Source organism: Diabrotica undecimpunctata, chromosome 7 (genome assembly GCF_040954645.1).
Source record: "Diabrotica undecimpunctata isolate CICGRU chromosome 7, icDiaUnde3, whole genome shotgun sequence".
NCBI classification, from domain to species: domain Eukaryota; kingdom Metazoa; phylum Arthropoda; class Insecta; order Coleoptera; family Chrysomelidae; genus Diabrotica; species Diabrotica undecimpunctata.
The window spans coordinates 149547250-149564474 of NC_092809.1; the positions used below are offsets into that span (position 1 = coordinate 149547250).

A 17225-nucleotide genomic window follows, 5' to 3' on the forward strand; every position below is an offset into this window, starting at 1 on the left:
CATCCTTCGAAATTCGATATGGAATTGAACAGGCAAGAAACTCATTTCAAAAATGCAAGCCTCTATTATCCAATAATTCATTAAATTTGGAAATCCGTGAAAAGTTTACAAGATGTTACGTGTGGTCTGTACTTTTGTATGGATGTGAAACTTGGACTTTAAACGCCGATATTATGAATAAAATCGAGGCGTTTGAGATGTGGTTGTATCGAAGGATACTAAAAATTCCATGGACTAGCAGAACTAGAAACGAAGAAGTTCTTCGAAGAATGGGACATCAACGAACTCTATTAAATATTATTAAGAGGCGTAAACTAGAATATCTTGGACATATGATCAGAGGACCAAGATATGAGTTCCTTCGGCTAATTCTCAACGGTAAAATCGAAGAAAAGAAATGGATAGGATCGAACAAATACACCTCATACTTAAATTTCTTCTTAGTTTATTTAATAGTTTGAATTTATTATATTAATACAATATTGTTTACAATCTTTAATATTAGACTTAAATTTATATTTATACAACTAAATAACTTACAAGGAACAAGGAGCTTACGTTAAAAGCAAAACGTAATTTAGGTAGTTGTGTTTGTATATTCAGAAAATACAGAAAGTTTCTTTAGTACCAGCAAACTACTACTTAGGGATGGGAAAAACCTACCGGTTTTAACCGAAAACCGGTTTTTTTACATCGCAATAACCGGTTTTATCGGTTGTTTTTTGTCCCAGTTTTAACCGGTTTTTTATTTTTAAAGTAAAAACCGGTTATTAGGTTTTTACGGTGATTAGGATTAGGTTAGGTATTATTTTGGATCCCAATCATAATTATTATTCTTAAGTAATTATTAAAAACAAAACCATAATTCAAATTTTATTTTATTTTATTAATACTTTTATAATATTTCGTTGAAAAGGTATTTGTAATCATAATATTTACATAAGAAGTGATCTGGTACATCATCTATTTTTTACACTTGACTCTTGACATTGAAAGTGAGTGAATGGGTTTCTCTGATTACCAAAAGTAATGTTTTGACTATGAATATCGAATTAGGTACCGATTACGAATACGAATCTCCAAGGATTTCCTTAGGTTTTCAAAAGATACACCCATACAGGAAGTATTAAATGAGTTAAAATGTACCTATTATACAAATATACAAACGTGTTAAAAGTAATACATGATAATTTTTTTTTTGATGGTAGTAAAAATAAAAGATGAATTGCATTATCCAATTTATTTTTAAGTAAAATATTTATGTTGATATTATTTTTTTTAAATCCCATTTGAAAGAATCTGGGAAATTTTTTATAAGTTAAAATGGTTAGGGTAACAGGAAACAGGGAAACAGGAGAGAATCTCTCTCCTGTTACCGACTATAAACTGTTTGTCCTTGTTTAGTGTAGTGTTATGTACAATTTTATGTTTAATTTTATGTTTACGACATTCTACGATTGTTGGATAGCCCAAATTTGACGAAATGCCCCTGAAGATGCTCTAGGAGGCGAAAGTACTTGGGCAAGATTTAATTAATAAAACTGTGCTCTATATCTGCCTTTCATTTTATCAAAGTTAATTTATTTGAGCATTCAACCTTATATCAATTTATATCCAATTTAGGCTCGGAAGTTAGGACGTACCTTACTGAAATCGGAAAACTTTCTCCTTCCAGAATGAAGAAGCCAAAGTGAGTTTAAAATCAAACCGTCTTTGGTCTTCAGTGATTCAAGTTCAAGTTCTCAGGACACACGAATTCAAAGTTCTTTTCCAAATAAACTGACTCTATATCTGCAGCAGCCTTTGCTGCCGAGATTAAGTGATCCGTTTTCATTCTGGGAGCAGAACAGAACCTGTATGCCAGGCTTGGCTTTTACATATAGCTAAAAAAATGTCGTTGTTGGGAAGTTTGGTGGCATCATTGAATGATATTGTGTCAGATGAGAGAAGCCGCTTAACCGATCAACATATAATATGAACGAGTTTTTCTCAATAGGCTTCATAAAAAATACTGGCCAACACAATGCTAAATGCTTTTTTACTTAAAATATTACTTCATTCTTTATACTTATATTATACTTTTATTGTATATTATTGCAATATGTATAATATATTAATATTACGCTATATTATATTTAATAATAATCAATAAATATATAATAATAATAAAATAATAAATAAATATAATAATTAATAGAATAAAATGGTTTTATTAAAAATTGGGTTTTATTTATATTGATATTGATGTTCTTCCTATAGTACCTTCTAATTTTGATCATATTGATATCGAGTCGAATGAAGTATCGCAAACCAAAGTGCATTGTAAATGTAACTTTGTAACCTATTGGATTAAAAAAACCGAAAACCGGTATTTGCCTGCTTAAATTATAAAATTTAGTATTTTACTGTGTTAACTCTATAAAACAGTTCTTTCTTTTTTGATTCTTTCTTCATTTTAATACAACTGGGCACAGCAAAAAATTGTTTGCAACTAAGCGTTTAATAGAGTGGCATTTACTAATTTTTGATGGTCTGGTGTATCCATCGTAAGTACGGTTCCACTCTAGTAAAGACAATTGGTATATCTTTACTACAGCCAGTTGGTCCAAAATAATTAATACCCTCCAACAGCCACTGTTTCCCTGGTTGCCTCAATCTGACTAATGAATCACCAGTAGAGCCTAAAAACAGAGATTATGTAGTTAATATGTTTTTTACTAGATCTGAATAAGTAATAAGAAGTATTATATTTTATTAGATATAAATACTCGGGTAAAAATAAAGATGTTCCCAATTTTTGAAGTTATTACTTCTTCTCGTTCAGTTTGATGTTTTACAAAGGCCCAAAATAATATGGCGTGAAGCGAAGTACCTTGCAGTATACCTCTTAATTTGATTACTTCCGGTAAGTATTTATTTTTAAGTTAAAGAGAAAAGTAATATTTTCTAATCTAAAAATTGTCATTACAGGGTGAGTCATAACTATTGGGTCATATACTAATGACAGGTTATTTGGACCAAAATATGGCTATTGGGCCAAATATGCCTAAATAAAATGTTGCTGAGAAAAAAGATACAGGGTGTTAAAGTTAATTTTTGTTTTTCGTTTTTTGCTAATAGTTTGCCTGTATATTTATAAATTGCTATCAACATTGGCACAGAGGCATAATCTTAGACAAGAAATAGTATTTTATTTACAATTTCACTATCAAATACCAAACTAATAAACAAAGTTGCAACTAACGTAAGGTTTCCGTTTTGACGATAAATCAAAACTAAACACACTTTAACTTAAAAAAACTCACAAAAACTCAAACTAAATGTTCTACGACTAGATGTTCTATGGTCTCCTCCGATTTCTATGCCTTTTCTAATTCTTTTTATAAAGGATTTTCGGACGCTAAAAAAATATTATTCTGTCTCCTTATAAGATTAGCTGCATTTTGAATGTATCTCCAAAGTTCGTCTCGTGTATTAATTTCATTAACATAAACTAAGGACTTCATATGTCCCCAAAAATAAAAATCTAGCGGGTTGTACTCAAGACTTGAGTGTGGCCATTGAAAATCACTGACTCTGCCAATCCATACTCGAGGAAATACGTCATTAACATGATTTCTAACAGCTAATGAAAAATGAGGTGGCGCTCCATCCTGCATAAACCACATTTTTCTTCTTACATCCAGTGACAGATCATCTAAAATATCACTAAGAGTATTTTACAAAAAGAGTAAATAAGAATCTCCATTTAAATTCGGAGGAAGAACATAAGGCCCTAGTAGTTGGTCGCCTATAATGCCACACCAAATATTCAATTTAAACTCATGCTGAAAATGTCTAGCTTTAATAGCATGCAGGTTTTCTTCTTCCCAATAATGACTATTTCGCCAATTAAAAACCCCTCGTCTGGTAAAAGTTGCTTCGTCGGTGAACATAATATTCTTAATAAAGTGTCTGTCATTGCGATGTTTATTCAGAATACGTTGGCAAAACTGTAACCGTCGTGGAAGATCTGTTGGAAGTAAATTTTGAACAGGAGTGAAGTGGTAAGGATGGAGGTTCTCTTTTTTTAGAATTCTAACAATAGACGACTGACTTACTCCTGTTACTGCTGATAGATGTCGTGAACTTATTTCAGGATTTTCATTTATCTGAAACCAAAAGTTCATCTTCTTGATTAGGTGTGATTTGTTTCGGTCGACCACCCCGATTTTTAGTGTGAAATGACCCAGTTTCACCTAAACTACGATATAATCTTTCAAAAGTTTTGTAATTTGATTGCCTTCTGTTTGCGTATAACATTCCATAACTTCTGGCTGCTGATCGACCGCAAAAATTTTCTTGTGCGTATACGCAAATCATATCTCGCATTTCTTCATTAGTAAAATGATTGTGACGAGGCATTTCAATCAAAAAAAGTAACGATTACTTTTAAAAAATGCAACATTACACTACACTGTCACAACAAAAATAATTTACTCTGAACAAATGACATTTACCAACAACAATTATCTGACAGTTCAAAGCATACTTTTTATAAATAAAATAATATTTGAAATCCTTTTTTAAGACTCTAAGCAGTTTGACTGCGTTTTTATCGAAAACGGTTGAAATTATCATGTTTAAACAAGAGTACCAATTTTACGTAAAAATGATGTTTACGTCATATTTTCTAATAAAAATTACTAAAAAGTTTCACCAGAAAAAGTTTAGACTCAATTTGTTCATTAGGAATGATCCACGTGGCGACCTCTATGACAAAACATAAAATTGTAAATAAAATACTATTTCTTGTCTAAGATTATGCCTCTGTGCCAATTTTGATAGCAATTTATAAATATACAGGGAAACTATTAGCAAAAAACGAAAAACAAAAATTAACTTTTCTCAGCAACATTTTATTAAGGCATATTTTGCCCAATAGCCATATTTTGGTGCAAATAACCTGTCCTTAGTCTATGTCCCAATAGTTATGACTCACCCTGTATACTACATGAGTCTGGCTATAGTTCAGTCGAACGGAAACGTATTTGTATATTTTGTAGCATTTCTAAATTCTTTGGATATGTATTGAAATCCCCCTGTATTTGATAAAGTATCAAAGAATAATCTTAGTGAATTTCATTTCCCATTCGTACGTATTAAAACACCGAATTTTTCCAATTCATCTTTACGTCGCCGAAGTTAATGTAAACCATTTTTAGAGTTGTTTATATTTCTTGTGTATTATTTTCCTTGATCGAAACCGCTTTTAGGATATTCTGCGTTTCAAATAAATATTCCAGTTTATATGTTTTGTTTATGCTAAGATTGTGCGAATGAATTTTAAAGATAATTTCGTCATTCTTACTTGAGTCGCTGTAAAAGACAGTCCGCTTAGGTGTGGATCCAAATTTATTCATCTAATTTGTAAAGTTTTCTGTTTTTGCCCCTTTTCATAGAAATCTTCGTCTTACGTTATGGAAAATAATTTTATTAGCAGTTAATAGTAGCAATTTAATGTGTATGCAGTCTAATTCTACCTGTTCCTGTTTTTTAAGAGGCAGAGTCCAAAGTTTTGTGTTCAGTGTCGGCTTCGGCCTCAAACGGTCGATCCAATTCGCAGTGTGAGATGCAGTCCTTCTGTTCGTGTGTTCGTGTCCAGAGAGTTCAACTCCAGTTTCCAACCTCAGAACTTAAAGTTATAAAGTGAAATCCAGGTAACTTTTTGTGTATAAATTTCAACGTAATGTAGACATTTTTTTTAAATAACAATAATTGCTTTCATACAAGATAAAAAATTGTAATATTCAAAATTGTAAATTTTAGGATTTGACTTTAGCTGTCATTTTAATTTTTCTGTTTTAAATTTAATGTTAACATAGGACAGCTCGCTTTATTATTTTTTTTTACTTTAAAAGTTTGTTTTATTTTTAAACAAGGTTAACCTCCAAGCAATTTTGTAAGTTTTGTAGCAACAGAGTTTGTAAACGGCTAGGACACATGTCTCGAAGTGGCGTCCTTTTTAAATTACTAGAGGTGTTTCCTGTTTCCTTTATGTGTTTTGTTTTATTTGTCCCAAGCGATTCATGACGTTTTGTTTCATATTTTTGTAGTTGTCCCATTCCAAACCCCTTGTCATTTACTTATCCATGACCTTAGCTCCCCTAACAAACCCTGAGTGCCGTCCGCATAAGTTTCGATTTGTTTTAATTGCCCTGTCTTCGCCCCCAGTAATTTCTATCCCCAATATTCTACCCCTCATAATCTTACCCTATGGTAGGTAAAATATTTTCGTTACAATTTTTGAGATTATTTATTAGTAATATTTTTTAGATATGCCTGGAGCCTCTTACATATGTTCAAGAGGTAAAATTATAAATGCATGTTTGTTAATCAGTTACTATTAAATAATTATTTTTTAAGAGAGTTGCCGCTGCTTTAAAAATATCACGGCTGACAATATACTCGATAAAAAACGAATCGATAAGCATTCATTGAGCAAACTAGTATTGCTGCTGTAAGAACCAGGGAATCGCCCTATTTTATCACATTGCCAGCTTTAATAGGGTCAGTTAGGTCTTCTACTTTTACTTTTATTGTGTTGTTTTGGTAGATATTTTCGATTGTTTTCATATTCCTGAATGTATCTTCCTTGCGTACAATAAGTGGAAAGGGTCTTTTAATTTGACAAATGATTTGTGCCAGTTTGTTTTGTTCTAATGATTTTTCTTGCACTTGCCTCATTATAACTATGGCGTCGGTGTATGATTTGTGCCAGTTTGTTTTGTTCTAATGATTTTTCTTGCACTTGCCTCATTATAACTATGGCGTCGGTGTATGATCTTTCCGACCTAAAACCTTGTTGTTCTTCTGCTAGTGTTATAATTTTATTTACTTTATTTATTATCACTTTGGTTGTTTTTAATAATTTTAGTGTTGTGTTTAATAAATTAATTCATCTTTACTTTTATAGGTCTGATTTGTCTCCCTTTTTGGAAAGAAGTATTAGGATGCTTAATCTCCATTCTTGAAGAATTCTGTTTTCTTCTGTTATTTTTTGGATTAGTTTTAGTGGTTGTTTCGTGAGATCTGGTCTTCTATACTTGGTTCTACTAGGTTTTCTTTCGGTATTTTGTCCTCTTCGGGTGATTTTCTGTTTTTTAATTTCCTTAATGCTTTCTTTACCCCTAGGTTGTTTAATGACTACGTTAATCTGGCTACCATTAATGTAGTTACCTGCCTCTTGTTGCTAAATCTAGCTACCAACCATCTATGACCAGGTTCCAAAAGAGACGAGATCAGGTTCCTCCCTCCGAAAAGCCTCTGGCTAATTGTGCAGACAGTATCTCCCAGTACCATTGTGTATATTACACAGCTACTTCGTATGCTGTCTATCCATCTGCAGCTCGTTTCGTATATTCCTTTTCGACAGATTGTCCTTGTAACATTCGCATTATATTCAATGATCAATGCAGTCCATTTTTGCTGAAATATTTTATCAGCCGTTTTCCAATCAACTTCCTTAGTGGTAGTTGTTCGAGATCATCATAATAGAGGCATACTTATTCGAGAATTATCTCCTTCATATTTCCTCCTATTACTATCTTTACCATCGTGAAATCCCTGAAACAAAGATGTCGTTTGACCATTATACAGGTTCTCACGATTTAGCAGATCGGTTATATTATATACAGTAGGTGTAGATGTCTTCGACTTTGATGAGATCGAAAGCCTTTGTCAGGTCTATAAAACATATATGCTAGTTTATTATACTCGATGGCCTTTTCTGTGATTTACCTTAGCACAAAATACGGCGTCTACTCAGCATCTTCCGGGTCTGAATGTTGTTCATCTGATAAAGTTGTTATTTTCGATTTTGTTGGTTAGGACTTTTGTGGTAAGCTTAAGTGCGGTGTTTAGTAGATTTATGTTATGGCGAGCACGCCACTGTGTGTGTGTGTGTTTTATCTCAATATTCAGACTACTTAGAAGATGATAAACATCCACGATGAGTATCTCGAGGTGTTTACGATATTATCAAGAACTATGAGAGGTTTTTAGGATAGTTTGTAATTCTTAAGTTAGTATAGTTTTATACCCTAAACTTGTTAACATCTAAATAAATTTGTGCATTTCATTCAGAGTTACGTTATTTAATTCTCCAACGAACACACATCATTTTATAGAGAATAAAAGTAGCGCAGTCAGTAGAATTTCCAATTAGAAAAAGTAAAGCCTTTTTTAATCGATTTTTATCGTTAATTGGAAAATTGGAGAATTAGTGACTTAGTATTTGAGTTCCGAGTGTAAGGCCACGAGGAAGGAAAACTGAATGAACCCGTAAGCAACTTCGAAGAATTCCAAGTGTAAGGCCACTTGTTGTGTAAAGCCACAAAGTAATTCGGAAGTTCTGGGGAGGCGCAACTAGCAACTTCGTGAAATCTTCTCAACCAGCTTTGGTGAAAAGCCACTCGACCCTGGAAACGGTGAAGTATTTCCACAGAAGAAGCAACATCTTGGCTACCATTCCGACTACATACAATTTAGAATTTCGACCAGTTCCAGTGTAAACCCAGTTGATCCAGAAGGTACAACGTTCCTTACCCCTTCTCTACCCGTTCCAGTGTAAATCCACTTGATCTGAGACGCTGCAACGTTTTCGACCAGTTCCGGTGTAAAGCCACGTTCTCACGGAAATACTTGAGGTTAGTCGAATTATATTAATTTTTTATTTGTTTTCATTTTTTTATTTACTCTGTTTCGCAATTTTCAAACTTTTAAGCTATCATATCTAGTATTTGCATTTTTTTTAATTGTTTAATTTATTTTTGATAATACAATGGCAACTAACGACGTAACAGCAACTACGCCAATAATTTCCGCTACCACTTCTAATAATTATATTAATTGTGACAAAGCTATCAAGCTTATAAATGTTTTTGATGGGTCCTCTTCAAAATTACATTATTTTATAGATTCTGTTGATTTCATTTTTGCAAAATTTGACCCAGCGGAATTGCAAATTTTTCCTTTTATTGTAAAAAGCAGGTTAGAGGGAAAAGCTCTTGATTTCATTGGCTCGAAAGAATTTTCGACATGGCAAGAGATAAAAAATGCTCTCCTTTCTCAGTTTGGTGAAAATTTGGATTTGCAGTGTCTAAATTTTGAGTTATGTCATTTTAAACAACGTTCTAATGAAAAACCTACAAATTTCGTTGATAGAATTGAAAAACAATTAATAAGAATCAATACAGTTATCAAATACGATTCAAATTTGAACAATGTTGAGAAAAAATGTTTAAATAATTTTCACAGTAAGACTGCAATTCTGACCGCTATTACGGGCATAAAAGAACCTTTGTGTCAAATGCTTCGCTCTTTAAATCCTAATTCGTTAATTCAAATTAAGCAAATTTTAAACGATTATGAAAACCAACAATATTTCAAACAAACAAATGACAATTTTTCTAAGTTAATTATAAATAATGACAATGAAATTTTTTCAAGTACTGCAGGTACGCAAAAAACATTTTCTGATCCCGGTTCAACAAATCAATCGATAAATCCACCAATTAACTTAACCATTTCAAAGTGCACTGTTTGTCATAAATATGGACATAAAGCAGAAAAATGTTATCAGTAGATGAACAACACGGCCACGACTATCAGCATAGGGAAAACAATGTGTTAGAGAGAGACGTCAGTTCGTGACGGCCATGACTATCAGCATAGGGAAAGCAATGTGTTAGAGAGAGACGTCGCATTTCGTGACGTCCGAGCGCGGTGCGCGATCCTATTTTTAGGTGGGTCGTACGGTGCGCGAACCAGATGTGCGGTCGGTACCTTAATTTTTCACGCGTTGCATTGGGATCTCGTAGATATGAAGGGCGCGGCTGTTTAACAGACGTCAATGAAAGCGTTGGTGGCACAGAGAATTCTTCTGCCAAAGTTTAATAGTAACTTGCAATTCGTCTTCTTTCCCGTATAGTGCCTAACAGAACATGACATTCGACGCAGGACGTGACAGTCGACGCAGAATGTGACATTCGGCGTAAAATGTCACGTGAAATGACGTGACATTCCACGTGAAATAACGTGAATGGCCTGACATTCGACGTGAAATGTCAAATTCGACGCAGGACATGGCAACGCAAGGCGTCGCTTGACATAAAACGTGATATTCGACATAGGACATATTCAGTAGTAATATGAATCCCCTCGAGTACATACATAGAGTAATGGAATTTCAAAGAAGACTTAATCAATTAAAAAAACACATTAAATCGTATGAGGATTTTAAACAAATTACAAGACAATTAGATATCCTGCATATTGACAACAAAACGTGGAAACTGGGAGAGGTGAATCTACAGCAGCATCAAGACACCTGGATTTACGCATGTAGAAAACTACCACCAGCTACATATCCATTAAGACGTATTCAACCAACACCATGGGTGTCAACAACAACACCAGCGAGCATATGAAAAGTGAAATAGACAATGTCTATGCAATGTCTTGTGTAATATTAGCATCTGTATTTATCTTAATTTTAAAAATTATTTTTAAAATTGTAAAGAGAAAATTAGAATCTTCATGTAATATAAGACTCGATCAATAAAGTGTTTTAAATAAAAAGCGTTTAATTTTCTAATATATTTATTTATACATATAAAAAATTACAGTGGTATTATGTTATTGGCAAACCAGTGACGTAGACGATCCACATTTCTTTCGGTACATGAAAATAATCCAGTGGCATGACATGGGTTTGCAGTAGGACCAACGTTTCCAGTAGCACGAGACGTACCATCAAACTTGCAAACATCAATAATAGGGGGAAAAACTCCAAAAACGTGACGTTTCTTATCCAAATATTCTGCTTTTTGTTCTCCTCTAACGTAGATGTAATCTGCTGAATACAACAACTTGGTTTCTAGTATTTCATTGATTTTGGACAATTCTACTTGTCCATCAGAGTATCGAATTCCAAGCAGTTTTTTCTCCACATATGATGCAGTCTTTTTATCCTCATTACTTAGCGCATTAAATGGTTTCTGAGGCAAAAAGATGTAATGGCTTCGTTTAAAACCTATTTCAATGGTAAGTTCTTTGGGAACAAACCATCCGTCCACATTGAATCCCTGAATGTCTACGAATGCTACTCTCATGATGACTGCTCTTGTACTACTGACACTTTATGCATCTAATTTAGACTTTTTACAATTTCGCTGAGAGGGAAGTACTCCATTACGCAATCGTGAATTATAATGCAGTAGACTTTGGTATTTTCAGGAAAACCATTATTCGCTTCAATATCGAGTTTTACGTCAACAGTGGATGCTTTCATGCTTTCTTCTTGTTTTGAACAATCGATGACGAACAATGCATGATTCTTGAAAGCTGAGAAATCGAGCAGAGGACGCTTTTGTTGGGAATGTATGTAGCTAGGATAGAATTCAGTATAATTGAAATAGGCCTCATTGTAGTCAGTTTTGCTAAAATCCAACTGCATTCTCTCGTTCGGCCAATATTCTCCATTTAAGGATAATCTGATACTTTGAATATCAACATTGTCAAATAAGGTGGGATCGGCTGAATTCTTGTCACGTTTGTTGGTTTGAAAGAAAACAATGACATAACGAGGTCTTTCAACTGATGTGCTAGTTTTAACGGCCCAAACTTCACGTCTAGCGCCTTTGGTAATGGCAGGTAATTCATGTAATTCCCACTTTCTAAATGGAATAACTATAGGTTGATCTTGTTGAATGGATTTCATAAGCTCCAATTTAATATCATCATTGGGAAATATGTGCTTGACTCTAAGCTCAATGTTAGTGATGTTAATCTTAACAGTTGTAACTTGGCCTTGAGTTTTTTCTTTGACAACTATGCAATCGTTGTCGTTTCGAGCTCGAACTAGTCTTATTGTTTGACGGCCGCACGTAATCATTGGGTAATCATTGAAAATGTTGAATATATGTTTAAGAGGTATCTGTATGTTGAATGAATGATCTGCAGCGTTTAGAATGGGATCTTTAGGGTAATTCCAGCCTGCCATAACCATATAATTGGAATCTTCTTGAGTGTAACATGTCATGGCACGTACAGCACTTATGATACCAGGATCCCGCACTGTTTCCATCTCCCTTGCGCTTTCGCTGTACGTACACGAATCGAAAAGAAAAGCACCCACATTATTTGCTAGCTTGACATCGCCAGTTCCGTTTATTGCGAGTGATCCTTTAATGCATAACAAGGTTTCGCTCATTGCAAAGAACGAGTCAACTTGATTGATGCTAAATTCTACAATGTCATTGCAGTTGAATGATTTAATGAATGGTGCATATGTTCGGTATTCAGCCTTTCGAATCGACTCGTCAAACGTTGGCTTACGATAAATATCAAATATTGGAGGCATTATGCTGTTTGAACGTGATCGTTTTCCATACATAGTTGTCATGTTTTCAGTTTAAAACCAAGTGATTGTAAAAACAATTTGTTTGCAAACGTAAGATGTTGCCGCTTAGACGAGGACGTAAGATGTTGTCGCTTAGACGGCTGCACAACTAATGGTGTACTATGGGCAGTAGATTGTCTTATTAATAATCCCATTTCCCTCTTGATCTAAGTTCCAACACCAATGTGCTCTGTTCTCCTCTAAAGTTTACTGGTCGTCCTTCTTGATCTACAGCCAACACTGTGATATTGGTAATTTCTCGTTGCGGTACAACAGGTAAATACAACAAATTGTGTGGAGTTTCGTCAATTGCGTACCCAGGATTTGATTGTATGACAAATTCGTAGATCGTGTGAGCAGGTCTGTTACCATCGAAGGCTCCGGTACTAATGTTGCATTCAAAGCGTATGCTAGATACTTTAATAATCCTAACAGGTCGATCTGAAGAATGTGTCTGTCCAGGATTTAGTATTGCAGGAGAAAATCCCAATACTGCACCAAGACTGTCAGGTTGCTTAAACGAAATCTTATATTTGCTGAAAATTTGACACTGCAACGTGTTATGGTTAGGTTTTAGACTAAATATCGTTTCTGGTTTAAGCACATTATCAGCACCCAATTTCTGTTGTATGTATTCTTCAATATCGGCAATTTCATAACATCCATCTGGGATATCAAATTGCTGCAATTTGTTTTTGTCGTTGTAGTAATAAAACTTGGTATTTTCAATGTTTGGTATACTATTGTAGGAATGGAAAAATCGAAGAGCTATCTCATAATCTTTATTCGGATCCAACACGATCGGTGTGGGAGGTTGAAATGAGAATATGTAATTGGTGCTGTCTACTCTCAACAACTGCGACATGATGACTGACTCACGTCAATCTATTAATAGGTTATTATATTAGAAAAACAACAATATTTACTTTAATAGTTTTATTTGGTCCAAAGCAAGTTTACAAAAATAACATGAAGCTTGAGAATCAGGTGGTCCATCCCAGTGAGTCCTCCAATCCGGTCTGTTATAATGTACGAAGCAGGGAAGTCGTATCTTCAGGTTAAATTCTCTTCGATATGTTTCAGGCAATTTATGCCATATTTTTAACAATTCTGTAGTTCCTACAGTTCGTATAATATAATCTAGCGGTATGTATTTTAGTTCCTCTTCACTGAATTCTGTAAAGCATTTTTTGTGAAACATATGGTCCATAAGCAGTTCTGTACTTTTAGTAGGCTCCATTATATAAAAACTTTAAGCATAAATGTCCACAAATAATTTGATTGTAGGTTTGATACTGATGGTTATTATAGGAAATGTTGGCACGTGCACCACCCAGATACTTAACAAGTTCTTTGGTCGGCTTCAAATGACCAAATGAATCGAAATACTCTACGTTGTTGTTTATCTTTCTGTATGCTACCCAATGTGTTCCGTTATGTGTGGACACATCCAAGTTTACTATTGCACATTCTCGTTGTCGAGGACCGTCTCTAGGCAGAGCGTCATTCATGAAAACACCCCGAAAATGTGGTATTTTAAGGATCTTCGCATAATGTGCAATCTCCACATCATATAGCGGACGATTGGGTAGCTTTATTGGAAGTTTTTTTTCAAATACAAGCCGAATCCACCTCTCGGTTTCTTACGTAGGTACAGACCCGAACCGATGTGTTCCATTGCCCTGTTATGGCGAATATCCTCCTCCAATTTCTTTTGAGCATTCTTAGCGTCGACTACTGTCTTCGCCACCCCAGCTGCACCCCCCGCTAAAGCCCCTAAAGCGGAAAGGCCAGCAAATAGAGGTATGAGAGGTAGAAAACCTCCAGATTTTAGTGGTAGTACTCGAGGAACATCAACTTCTTTACGACCACCAAGTCTTTTGATTATAGATTTTGCTATTCGTACAGCCGTCAAAGCAGTATCTGTTAACGATGCTCCTCTTTTTATGGACTTTGCAATTTTTGAGACAACATCTCGATTAAAAGAGTAACGTCCTCGTCTTCCACGACGAGAGCATCCCATCCCCAACTTTCTTTTCGTTTTCATTCCGCCAGTTACAATTAAAGCAGCACTTTTTTCACCAATGCTAGCGTCTTTTGACTTGAAGCGCTCCCAAGCTCTATCTTCCAATTCTTTATCGGCCTTGTGACGTTCTTCGAGAGATGAATGCTGCGAATAAGCGATATCGTGTCGTTTGCAAGCTGCGTCTAATGGATTAATTCCTGGATCTCCACGTGCAAGACGTTTTTTTAGTTTTGTTCCAGGCCCACAATACTGATAACCAGGAATATGTAGTTCAACTGGAAGTTTATTAATTAGAGAGTTTACGAGACCTCCTCCTTCAACGACCAACATTGGACTGATGTCATGCAAGTGGTGGCATCTATAATATATATTACCGTATTTATGTACTACACTTGTCACATGATGAAGGTCGTTCAGCAAGAGCAGACGCTACCAATTGATAATTTGGACATTGTCCAGAAAACAACCAACAGTAAACATGGTAAATTGCTGCCGAATTCATTCAGAGCAATTATTTGCGGTCCAAGTGGGTGCGGCAAAACGAATGTAATGCTATCTCTTCTATTCAATCCGAATGGCGCCAAGTTTAAAAATGTCTATGTTTATTCCAAATCCCTCTTTCAGCCGAAATACCAACTACTGCAAGATGTAATAGCGCAAGTTAAAGGTGTAGGATATTACCCATTTAAAGACAACGAAGAAATTATTAATCCCAGCGAAGCTAAACCCCACTCTGTGTTTTTATTTGACGATGTTGCATGTGATGGACAGCAAAAGATTCGCGAGTATTATTCCATGGGTAGGCATAAAGATATCGATGCCGCTTATTTATGCCAAACATATTCAAAAATACCGAAGCAGTTAATTAGAGACAACTGTAACATGATTGTACTATTCAAGCAAGACGAGATAAATTTAAAGCATGTATTTGATGAGCACGTATCGCCAGACATGTCATTTGATGAATTTAAAAAAATTTGTTCTGAATGTTGGCGAGATAGGTATGGTACTCTGGTAATTATAAAAGATTTTGCTCTCAATAATGGCCGATATCGCAAAGGATTTGATAAATATATAAAATTGTAAGGTAATTATTTAGTCGTTGACACAATGTCAGATGATACGGTTGCCATTGCCCTTCGCAAGAAGAAAGTCGCCGAATTGGCTAGATCAATTCGCAAAAAATATTTGGCATTGAAATTAGGCCGAACAGAACAAGATGAGTCCCTAAATAAACTGTTTAAACCACTCTCGAAACCTCTCAAAGATATTGCACAATCATCAAAAACGTTACATCATACTATCACTAACAAGTTTGATCAAGTTAAGAAAGAAGAAGTGAAAAAGGAGGAGGAGGAGGAGAATGGTGGTGATGATGATGATGTATTTCTTGACGCACCCGATCTAGCGATACCTGATGAAAACATCATTCAAGAGCCAATCGATATTCCGATGGATGCCACAGACGAATATATCGATCAATATCCATCAATAAGTCACAAGTACATAAAAGAATATTTGATAAAAGACGATAAAATTGATAAAAACTATGGTCCATTTTACGATTCTATTAGTGGTTGGATATTGGGAAAACGTCGAATAAACTTCGACAAACGCAATGGAGACATAATAATAATTCGGGAACGTGATTTAGAAGAACGTAGGTTAGGTGGTACGCCTGGTCTGTATCAACTTTTATTTTATGCCAACCCTGAACAGTATAATGATGAGGATTTACAAAAGTATAAAACACTGTTGAAAAACACAGAGATTCATCTGGATACTTTAGGACGTCTTAAAGGTTCCAGCGGAGAAAAATATCATTCTATTATTAAACCTCTATTTAAGCCATCTGATGCAGCAATGAAAAAGCATGCAACTCGATCAAAAAAAGAACTCGAACACAGAACGAAAACATCAACACGATCATCGCCATCTACGGCCAAAGGAACGGGATTGGATGACTCTCGTTTAACATACAACACTGCACCCATGGAGTATATTTATTGGGATGATCCAAATGAGCTAGTTGAACGTCTTAAACTATTGGTGGCTTCGAAAGACGCCGGCAACACATCTCTCGACAACGAAATCGTAGCCATCATCAATGAACTAAAAGAAGCTAATATAATAGAGTAATTGGACATGACGACATCATTTCCACTATGAGTGTCGACAAATTCGGTCATCACTCTCGTAACAGTAGTAATGCTCAAAAGGTGGCACGAGTTACATTTCCACATACGTCTGATGGAAATATTAATGCCGAAAATTTGAAAATTTGCAATGTCAAGGATCCATCAGACAATGACGATGCTGCAACGAAAAAATACGTTGATGGACAAATCAATGAGTTACGTAATCTGCACCAAACACATAGTGTGTTGTTGCAGCAAAAAACAAATGACCTACAAGATTTAACCATCGGTCTAAACGATGTGAGAAAGGAGCTTCATATAACTACAGTCCCACTTCTCGGGCAAAAGTTACAAAAAATAATTGCAGATGGCCTGGAAACACTAAGATGGCAAATATCTACAGGACTAAAGCATGCACAAGAAGATCTGGATAACATTAAAGCTACAATACTAAAAAAGGATACGGAAAACAGTATAAATAAGTTGAAGGAAATAATCAAAGATGATTTGAATACACAGAAAAAGGATATGGAGAACAATCTAAAATCTGCTGCAGAAACAGTTGCAAGGCATGCGATGTACGATATAAAGATGGAACAGAGGATAAAACAAGTGGAAC

At 34.9% G+C, this 17225-nt stretch overlaps 1 protein-coding gene across 1 annotated transcript in view; it reads right to left on the reverse strand.

Annotated features, from left to right (window-relative positions):
• Window positions 1–445: 445 nt before the first annotated feature.
• LOC140446674 (CLIP domain-containing serine protease B4-like) overlaps window positions 446–17225 on the reverse strand; it is a 36658-nt gene continuing 19878 nt past the window's right edge. Inside the window, exon 5 of the mRNA XM_072539267.1 lies at window positions 446–2681. Within this exon, the coding sequence (XP_072395368.1) occupies window positions 2518–2681 (164 nt within the window). The 3' untranslated portion in view covers window positions 446–2517. The remainder of the gene's footprint in view (window positions 2682–17225) is intronic.